Source organism: Sinocyclocheilus rhinocerous, unplaced genomic scaffold (genome assembly GCF_001515625.1).
Source record: "Sinocyclocheilus rhinocerous isolate Xijiao unplaced genomic scaffold, SAMN03320098_v1.1 scaffold4124, whole genome shotgun sequence".
In the NCBI taxonomy this organism is placed as follows: Eukaryota; Metazoa; Chordata; class Actinopteri; order Cypriniformes; family Cyprinidae; genus Sinocyclocheilus; species Sinocyclocheilus rhinocerous.
In genome coordinates this window covers 5,769-15,362 of record NW_015636544.1, presented here as the reverse complement: position 1 = coordinate 15,362, position 9,594 = coordinate 5,769, and the positions used below count along the sequence as shown (strand labels likewise).

The following is a 9,594-nucleotide window of genomic DNA, read 5'->3' as shown; positions in this document are numbered from 1 at the left end:
TTCAATTTTGTGATCATTCTAAATGCATTTTAACGGACTGAATCACGCAGTGAAAGCACGCACTCTAAATGCGCGCGCACTCTAGTCTAACCTACTAGACTTCACGGCACTCTGTAGGAGTGTTTTGTTTGGTTTTTGGCAAAATACTGGTAATGTCAAATCGCACATTGTTAAAACAACAATTACGATATTATCGCAGACGATATTGGTCTATATCGCACACCCTGCACCACTGTCTTTTTGGCTAATTTGTGCAAAACCTTTTGCTAAACTGTCAAAGCTTCATTTTAACCACCAATGCAACGATGCAAGTATTTATCTTATCTCTACATGCTTGCGAAGGGTTGATGTCGACATTTTATAAGCTGCTAGTTTGGTCTCCCTAGAAAAACACAGCTTTTACTGCATAATAGAGCTTAAATATGGCCAGAGGTTCACTTCATTTCCTTTCGAGTTCAACTTCATCAGAATACGACGGGGTTTTGTTTTCAGCTGGGTCTGCACCATAACGCGTCTTGTCCGTCTGCATCTTTCTTGTGATTTTAGCGCCAGTTTTCTCTCCTACCCATTATTTACTGCAGTAGTTTCCAGGGAGCGATTTATTTTATTTTTTTACTCAGTAATTAATGTTTTTTAAAATGTAACGAAGTACAATACTTCAAAAATATACAATTAAGTAAAAGTAAAATTACAGATTTTAAAAATTACTTTAAAAAGTAGAAGTACACAAAAAACCTACTCAATTACAGTAATGCGAGTAATGTAATTCGTTACTTTCCACCTCTGAGAACAACTAGTCAGCAAAGTTGTCTAAAACCCAAAACCTGTTAAAAGCAAGTCTTGGCTGGTAGAAGACTGTTAATACAGTTTTGGGTTTTTTCTCCTTTGTTTTTTTTCCCCCGTAAAACAAAACCCATGGCAGGAGAACCAGCTGACGATGTTGATCATCCTCCATTTGTTTTTCTTCACAAGTCACATTTGATCTCGCAAGTTTCCGTGAAATCTCATATTACTGTGAAAATTATTCTACGATCGGCAGGTGTGTGTTTGGAGGATGATAATGTTAAATGTGGGTTAAAAACGGTCCTGTCTCTTGCTTTTTTCAGCTGCGTTTGCTTTCTAAAGCAAAGCCTTTTCTCTCTTTTAAAGATTTTGAAAAAGTAATTCATGTTTTTATTTCATCTAGCCTGGACTACTGCAAATCACTTTATTTTGGGATTAGCCAGACAGCTTTATCCCATTTGCAGCTGGTTCAAAATGCTGCGGCTCGACTCTTGAGTGGGGTTAAAAAGAGGGAGCATATCACTCCTATTTTATGCTCACTACACTGGCTGCCTGTTCGCTTTTGAGTGGATTTTAACAAATCTTAAAGGGGTCATATGATGCGATTTCAATTTTTCCTTTCTCTTTGGAGTGTTACAAGCTCTTGGTGCATAAAGAAGATCTGTAAAGTTGCAAAGACTAAAGTCTCAAATCCAAAGAGATATTCTTTATAAAAGATAAGAGTCAGCCACGCCTACCTAAAACGGCTCGTTCTAACACGCCCCCACAGGTCTACGTCACGATGTGGGAAGATTTGCATAACGCCGCCCAAATGTTCACGCAAAGAAAGAAGGCGTAACTTTTCTTCTCGCTGTAGTATTGTTGTTGTTGCCGCCGCCGTCATGTCGTGAAGGCGCTGTGTGTTTCGTTGTGAAAGCAAAACTACTTTGTTTGGCCTTCCAAAACTTCTGTGCGTACCCACACAAGCAACTTTTTGTGTTGATCGCGCAAGAGCACCCATATTCTTTTTTTCTCCCTTTTTTTTTTCCCCGTAAAACAAAACCCATGGCAGGAGAACCAGCTGACGATGTTGATCATCCTCCATTTGTTTTTCTTCACAAGTCACATTTGATCTCGCAAGTTTCCGTGAGATTTCATATTCAGGAATGCGCTAGGTAGGTGCTGTCGCGAGGAGCATCAGTTCTGGGAACCTGGTCCGGTTGGGCCAGTAAGACGCAACTAGCAGGACCTGCTCCTCGTCCTCCCTGACTCTGCACAGTGTCTGTGCAAGTAAGCTCACTGGGGGAAACGCATATTTGCGTAGGCCCCAGGGACCAGCTGTAAAACCAATCTCGGGGACGGATACATTCGAAAATGCATTTCTGTGTCAATATTTTGAACGGTAGCTTGTGAAGGGCCCGGTTCAAAACTCACAAGTCCAAGATTGGTCATTACCCACCGCCTTGAAGCAAGGGCTGTAAAACCCCGACCTCATATCGTCTGGAGGGACCGGCTCTTTATTGTCCTTCCCAGCAGGACTGCGATTTCTGCCCGTAAGACAGGAGCATCTCTAGTCAGCACGGAGGTGAACTGGATGATCCTGAACTTGGGGGGACGCCGGGCGAACTGAATCACATAGCCGAGTCTGACGGTCCGAATGAGCCAGCGAGACGGGCTGGGGAGCGCTAGCCAGGCTCCCAGAAACCGTACAAGCAGGACCAGAGGAACCACAGACGTACCGAAGTGGGGTCTGGGAGTGCGGTGCAACACCTACCTGGCTCCACAGTTGGGCAGGGGGTGCGGGAGAAGGCATGGCGTCCTTGAACCGGGCCCTGCGATAGAAGAGGGGGATGAGGCTGGCCAGGCATAGCGTGACAACGTCATCCGCGCCCTCTTGGTACCAAGAGATAGTGGATACTGCTCTTTTTTTTTGATGGTTTAGGTACCAGGAACGGAATCGGAAGGGAACGAAAAGGAAACAAAAGATTCTCCACCTGGCCCTCCTCCGGGGGAGTTAGTGGTGCGGTCACCATCTCCCGAAGAGCTGTCCCCTCCATCGCTGAGTTGCCCGTCTCAGGGCCGCTTGCATTTGCACTTGCTGCCTGGTTTGACAGGGGCCTGAATGGGCAGCGCCGCACCCCTGCGGATAGCACCTTGTTGTGGCCTCGGTGCACGCTGCTGAGGCTGAGCAGGGGCGGAGGAAGCTGCGGGGGGCGACGAGCAGGCGGAGCAGCTGCAGCCAGCAACGGGGTGAAAGCAGCAGCGGGCCGCCGGGGCAGGATATGCTTGATCGCCTCCGTCTGCTTCTGGGCAGCCGAGAACTGTTGGGCAAAGCTCTCGACTGCATCGCCGAATAGGCCGGCCTGGGAGATAGGGGAGTCGAGAAAACGATATTTGTCGATCTCCCGCATATTCGCCAGGTTCAGTCAGAGATGGCATCCTTGGACCACTAACGTGGCCATCATCTGACCAAGGGAGCGCGCAGTGACTTTCGTCGCTCTCAGGGCGAGGTCCGTCGCTGTGCGCTGCTCCTGCATCAGCCCTGGGTCAGAACTACCCTTGTGCAGCTCTTTTAGTGCCTTGGCTTGGTATAATTGCAGGAGAGCCATGGCGTGCAAGACGGAGTCAGCCTGTCCAGCTGCTCTGTAAGCCTTGGCCGTGAGAACGGACGAGAACTTACAGGCCTTGGATGGGAGACGCGGGTTACCCCTCCAGGTGGAAGCGCTCCTTGGACACATTGCAACCGCGCGCTCCACCGGGGGGATTGCCACGTACCCCTTGGCCCCCCCCACCATCGAGGGTAGTGAGGGGGGAGGAGGTACCAGACCGGTTTCGGGCAGAAAAAGGAGCCGTCCATGATCTAGTTACCTCCTCATGCATTTCCAGAAAGAATGGCACTGGGGCAGGGGGCTGAAAACCAGCCCAGGCTGCCCTGAGATACCAATCGTCCAACCTTGACAGCTCAAGACACAGTGGATCTCTCCACTCGAGCCCGACCGCTTTGGCGGCCCGGGAAAGCATAGTTGTCAGTTCCGGGGTCAGGCTCGGGCAACGCTACTCTCCCCGAAGGAGGCAACGCAGCCGAGTCCACATCCCTGGACTCCAGCTCACCCTCCGATGCCGCAATCGACATCTGGTCATGCGGAGGAGCCCCGAATGAGACAGCCAGTACCCTGTGAGAAGGACCGGCACGTTCACCCGGAAGCTCCACAGCTTGGACAGGTTGGCCCCCACTGTAACCCTCAGGTCACCCTGGCTATTCACCGAAGTAACCCTCTTCTGTTGCACAGAAGAAGATCTAGATCGGGGCATAGGTAAGGGGACTCCACCTCTTCTGAGGTATTGGAGTCTCGACCGCAACACCGAGATGGTCATCCTCCCACAGTGAGAGCATGATTCATCCACAAAAGCAGCCTCAGCGTGCTTAATGCCCAAACACGTGAGGCAACGATTGTGACTGTCACCCGGCGCCAGGTAACGACTGCATCCAGAAACACACGGGTGGAATGATATCTTTAAAAAGACACACCATCATCTTTACTAGGGTGACCATACGTCCTCTTTTCCCCGGACATGTCCTCTTTTTGGACCTAAAAAAATGCGTCGGGCCGGGATTTCTTAAATCGCCCAAAATGTCCGGGATTCAGCTGTTTTCTTTATCCCGGTCCTGCTGAATTTCTGACCATTGCCGCCTGCTCCCACAACATGTTTTTCACTCCCATGATTTTCGTGTCCATTCCTTTAAACATTCTAATATTGTGTATAATTTTGGCGCATCAGGGAGCCGCTCTCAGTATGCGGAGTATTTTAATATCTTTTGAATGAGCGTTCGTGCTGTTCGCTTTCGATTTCGCGATCACACGCGCTCTGTGTAAAGGGAGCACATCTTATTCTCAAGCTGAGATCAGTCAAATCTGACTCCGGCAGCTCTTCTTGGATGCAGGGTTGCCAAGTTCGCGTTTTTTTCCACAGAATTAGGATACTTTTAAACTGTTGCCATGGGTTGATTTTCCCAAGTGGGTTAAAGGTTTGAAATATTGCATAAATTACATTTGACTAAAATGCCTGTATTGAAACATTTTGCATTCTACCGTTGATAAAACTTTCATGGACTTTTACATTAACTGTTCCCTCCAGCTGGAATGACCTGCCCAACTCAATCCAAGCAGCTGTGTCCTTAATCATTTTCAAGAAACAGCTGAAAACACATCTCTTTCATCTCCATTTGACCCTCTAAAATCTAGCACTCTATTATAATGCTAATTCTAATTTTATCTGCTTGTTTTTTTATTAAAGAAATTTGACCCTCTAACATTTGCACTCTATTTCTATTCTAACTACTTGTTTTATTTAAAACGTAAAAAGAGCCTTTAACACAAGCATTCTCTATTCTTTCTGTTCTATTGACTTGTTTTATTTTTATTTATTATAAAAACAAAACAAGCACAAAAAAACGATTGCTATGTTTTCTTTTAAGCGAAACCCCACCCACGAACCCCCCCGTCCTCTTTTTGGAAAACTAAAATATGGTCACCCTATCTGTACAAAGATGCAACGTCACACCTGTGTCTTGCTGTTTTAGGGAGACTCGCTCTTTCACAGTGCTGAAGCACACGGGGAAACCACAGCTGCAGCGCCGTCACACCAACACCAATTTTGAAGAACCGTCTTCCCCAGAGCGCTCGTAGACTCGTCAGAATCCTCTTCAGATGACAGGCAGAGCAGAACAATAGAACCACTCGGCTCCGAAGCAAAAAGCTGAACATGCATTGCACCCGCTTCTGCATTTATACCCGCGCTGCGGGGCGGAGCGCGAGATGCAAATCTTGTATGCCAATATGCATTGGCTCGTTTAGTTTACACTGGAAGACGATAGGGCTCTCAGACGAGATCCCAATTCGTCGGTACGTCCGACGTGACATCGAACGTGACCGACTGAAAGGGAACCACTTAATTACAGTAATTGCAAGGCAACCACACTTTTCATTTTCTTTGGTAATACATTACCTGTTTCAGTGGGTTCCAAATTTGAATTTTGCTTGAAAAATGACTTGGAGCTTACAGTAAAAACTTCAGTGCTGAATTTCTCCATCAGTTTCTTTAAAAATAATAACAATGATAATGAGGATCACAACAACAACAAAAAAAACTGAAAAGGGAACAAAAAATAGTAAAAAAAAAAAAAAGCTATTACTTTGGTTCCAGGATTCAAACTTTCAAATTTTTTTTTTACTGATTCCTTAGTGGTTTTGTTTCTGTGAAGTATGCACACTGCTGTCTGATCCTGAAAAATAATTCAAAAGTCATAATGATATAGTATAAAAAATACAGAGATTTTGTCACTGCATACATAACATCTTAGTATTTTTTTGTGACTACTGACATAAAAGCAAAAATGTGTAAACTAAACAACTATAGCTAGAAAATGTAGCTTCTTTGAAATGTACCAAACCTTGTTTCCTATTTCATCTTTAGTCAGCCGTGAAGATCTAAATAAAAATTAAATATTAATATATGGAACTGAAATAATGTTTCATTAAGTAAAATCACTTATGATCTTTGTCGTCTCCTTATTGCTGTGTAATAATTTATAGTTGTAACCTCATATAGGCTCCTGGATTGATATCATCAGTCTTTGTACAGATGAAGCTAATGTTTTTACATTCTCCTCCTGGTCCCAAGTCCTGAATGCAGTGCTTTAATATCCCCCAGGGATCTTTGTCAGTGATTGCTCGACTGATATCACTTACAATCCACACAGAAGAGCACTCTCTCAGTTTCTGTAGGGTTAGAAATATACAAAAATTGTTACACAAGGATAACTCTTACACTTGCAGTAGCATAGTCAATTATGTATTATTGTACATTTTCAATAAGCACGCATATTCTATTGTTAAAAAGGATGTTAATTGGGGGGACAGTTGTTCAAAAAGAGTGTTGTATTTACAGATTTCCACAGGTCTTCTCTAGTCTTATTGCAATCTCCAATCCCAGGAAGATCAAGAAGGACAATGTGTTTCAAAAGTTCATCACAGTTTGGAATCTTGATTTTCACACTCTTTACAAGTGGCCAGTACCAGCCACCGGGACTTGCCACACTATATTGTATGAAACATGCAACTTCATTGACAAAGTCAGATCTCTGTTAAAAAAAAATAAAAAAAAATGTAATGTTGATTTAAATATGATTTCATTACTCCAAATTCTGAATGTCATGTTTACACTTATTAGGCATTATTAATAGAAAATTAGACATATTTAGCTTGCTATAAAACATACTTCTCTTTTTGAGATGATTTTTTCACTGTCAGACAAAAAGTTGATGATTTCAGCAAATTTCTCATCTTTTTTAAGTTCTTCAAATTTTTTCTTATCTGCATCTTCTCCATACACTGCAGTAATCTTTTCTTTAGCACTTTCAAACATTTCATCATCCCTATCCTCACTGTCATCTGACAAAACTCTGAAAAGTACTTGGAGCATTTTGTCCCACTCCTGCAAATACACAAAGCATCCAATGAAATAAAAACATCATATTCTTAAAGGGTTAGTTCACCCCAAAATGAAAATTTTGTCATGTACTCACCCTCCCATGTTATTCCAAACCCATAAAAAATGTGTTCATGTTCAGAACACAAATGAAGATAACAGAGAAACAAAGATCTGTAGGTAAGAATTTAGAGCTTGCTACTTTGGCTGTGCGTCTTGCATCATTAACCCGGAACTAAAAGTTCAATTCACTTAAATTTTGTGAAGAGACTTTGAACAGAGGGACAAACATCTCTCAGATTTTATTAAAAATATATTTGCGTTCTGAAGATTCCGAATTTCTTATGGGTTTGGAATGACATGAGGGTGAGTAAATGATGACAATTTTTATTTTGGGGTGAAGTAACCCTTTAATTCCAATCATCAATTTGTTTGTTTAAGTTTTAAAAAATCATGGTAAGAATATAATACTGAAGAAATACTACTATAATACTATAGATAATACTGAAACCTCTTTAGAGTAGAGTTCGATCTCTGCTGTGTAGTTGGAGTCATCCAGATTGGCTTCCACCTGAGTAACAACAGCTGTACAGGCACCTAAACTACCAGGTGGCAGTAGATCCTCTTCTCCCAGGATTGCATTTATTAGGGAGCTCTTTCCATGTCCTGATTGTCCAAATATCCCTATTGTTGCTTTCCTTCTGTTGTCTTTATCTATCTGATCCATCTTTGAAATGACATCTCTGTGCATTATACAGATGAAACAGAGGATCTGAGGATGCATGCTTGTCAAAAAAAGTTATATAGACAAATATATTCCATACTGTGTCTAAGTAAACACTTACACTATGTAGGATTTTAATGTAGTCATGGGCTGGTCAATGTTTTTTACGGCTTGAATTTGAATATTTACACCTTCCATTATTTGCTTTGTTTGCACCATGATGGCCATATCTGTCCATTGGAAGAAAATAGTTAATTAAAGGTGATATATAAAATAAACTGTATAATACATTTTAAGATAACTGGTTTGTTCTAATTATTATTATTATTTTTTTTTTTTTTAATTATCGAATTGACTTACCTGTTGTCAGTGGTGATTCTGCGCAGGTAATTGCAGAGGCACGGTTATGTGAAACCGATGATTCATCATGAAAGCGCATTCTTTTAGGACCTATTAGAGAATTAAAAACAAATACTTACTGAGTGATAACTTGTAAAGCCATAACAAATAAATGAATTTTAGAATATAAGAGATTACATACTGTAGCTAGCCATTGTGGAAGCAATGGTTTTAACCTTGGAGAAAGAACACACGTTTCAGAAAGAAAAAACATGTTTTAGATTTTTTTTTTTTCAGCCATATGAGAGATAATGTGACGTGGTTTCATTAATGAATTAATTAATTGGGATTATGAACTTTCCACCAATCAAAATTGTACACATTCACAAAACTATGACTATCAGAGATATTTTGTCTTTCACTGAATTTCAAATGTCTGTATTACATTAGCTTGGTGGGGTCAGTTTTGCTGTTTGTGAGCTCTTCAATCAGCAGGGTCATAAATGTACATTTTTTTACAATGTGACTCCAGAGGAAAATGTGACCTCTAGACTCACTTAAGTATTTAAGATTAACTAAATGAAAATCTTGTACAAACTCTTAGTACAACTCTTAACAAAATTTAGTACAAAGCCTCTTGAAGATATAGATTCCTAATTGTAATTATTTTCACTGATCCTCCTTATCAAATATAGAAAATACCAAGTACATTAATAATTGATCTAAAAATGTCATAATCTGTGTTGTGTTATTCTCTTTCCTGTCAAACTCAACCTACTTCATCTTATACACAGTTAAATAAAAAAATTAAAAATAAAAGCCTACAAAGAACATTTGTAGAACGCACACAACTTCACTTAACTGGGCTGAATACTAGTTGTACTAATACATGTGTATTTACATTTACATTTAGTCATTTAGCAGACGCTTTTATCCAAAGCGACTTACAAATGAGGACAATGGAAGCAATCAAAATCAACAAAAGAGCAATGATATACAAGTGCTATAACAAGTCTCAGTTAGCTTAACGCAGTACACATAGCAAGGGTTTTTTAAATAATATAATAAATAAAAAGAAAACAGATAGAATAGAAAAAGAATAGAGCAAGCTAGTGTTAGAGGTCTTTTTTGCTTTCGTTAATTGTATAATAAATGAAAAGAAAACAGATAGAATACAAAAAGATTAGAAAGCAAGTGTTAGTTGTTATTTTTTTAAAGAAAACAAGCAGCAAATGAATAGAGTGCAAGTCTAAAAGGGACAAGTGAAGTGTTTTTTTTTT

The 9,594-nt window shown here is 41.3% G+C and overlaps 1 protein-coding gene across 1 annotated transcript; it reads right to left on the bottom strand.

Annotated features, from left to right (window-relative positions):
* Positions 1–5,250: 5,250 nt before the first annotated feature.
* LOC107747910 (nuclear GTPase SLIP-GC-like) lies at positions 5,251–9,263 on the bottom strand. The gene is made up of 10 exons (XM_016562522.1): positions 8,517–9,263; positions 8,336–8,425; positions 8,097–8,205; positions 7,763–7,994; positions 7,042–7,257; positions 6,710–6,904; positions 6,364–6,542; positions 6,215–6,251; positions 5,957–6,046; positions 5,251–5,860 (listed from the first exon to the last, which is right to left on the bottom strand). Exons 1-10 carry the CDS (start codon positions 8,527–8,529, stop codon positions 5,717–5,719), a joined length of 1,305 nt encoding a protein of 434 aa, XP_016418008.1. The 5' UTR covers positions 8,530–9,263; the 3' UTR covers positions 5,251–5,716.
* Between the last annotated feature and the right edge of the window lie 331 nt (positions 9,264–9,594).

Bases quoted from the DNA above. Each gene is read 5' to 3' on its own strand.
- LOC107747910 (XM_016562522.1), bottom strand. The intron at 7,995-8,096 runs GTAAGTGTTTAC...TATAATGCACAG, and splicing joins ACATTAAAATCCTACATAGT to AGATGTCATTTCAAAGATGG. The intron at 6,252-6,363 runs GTTACAACTATA...ATTTTTATTTAG, and splicing joins AATCCAGGAGCCTATATGAG to ATCTTCACGGCTGACTAAAG.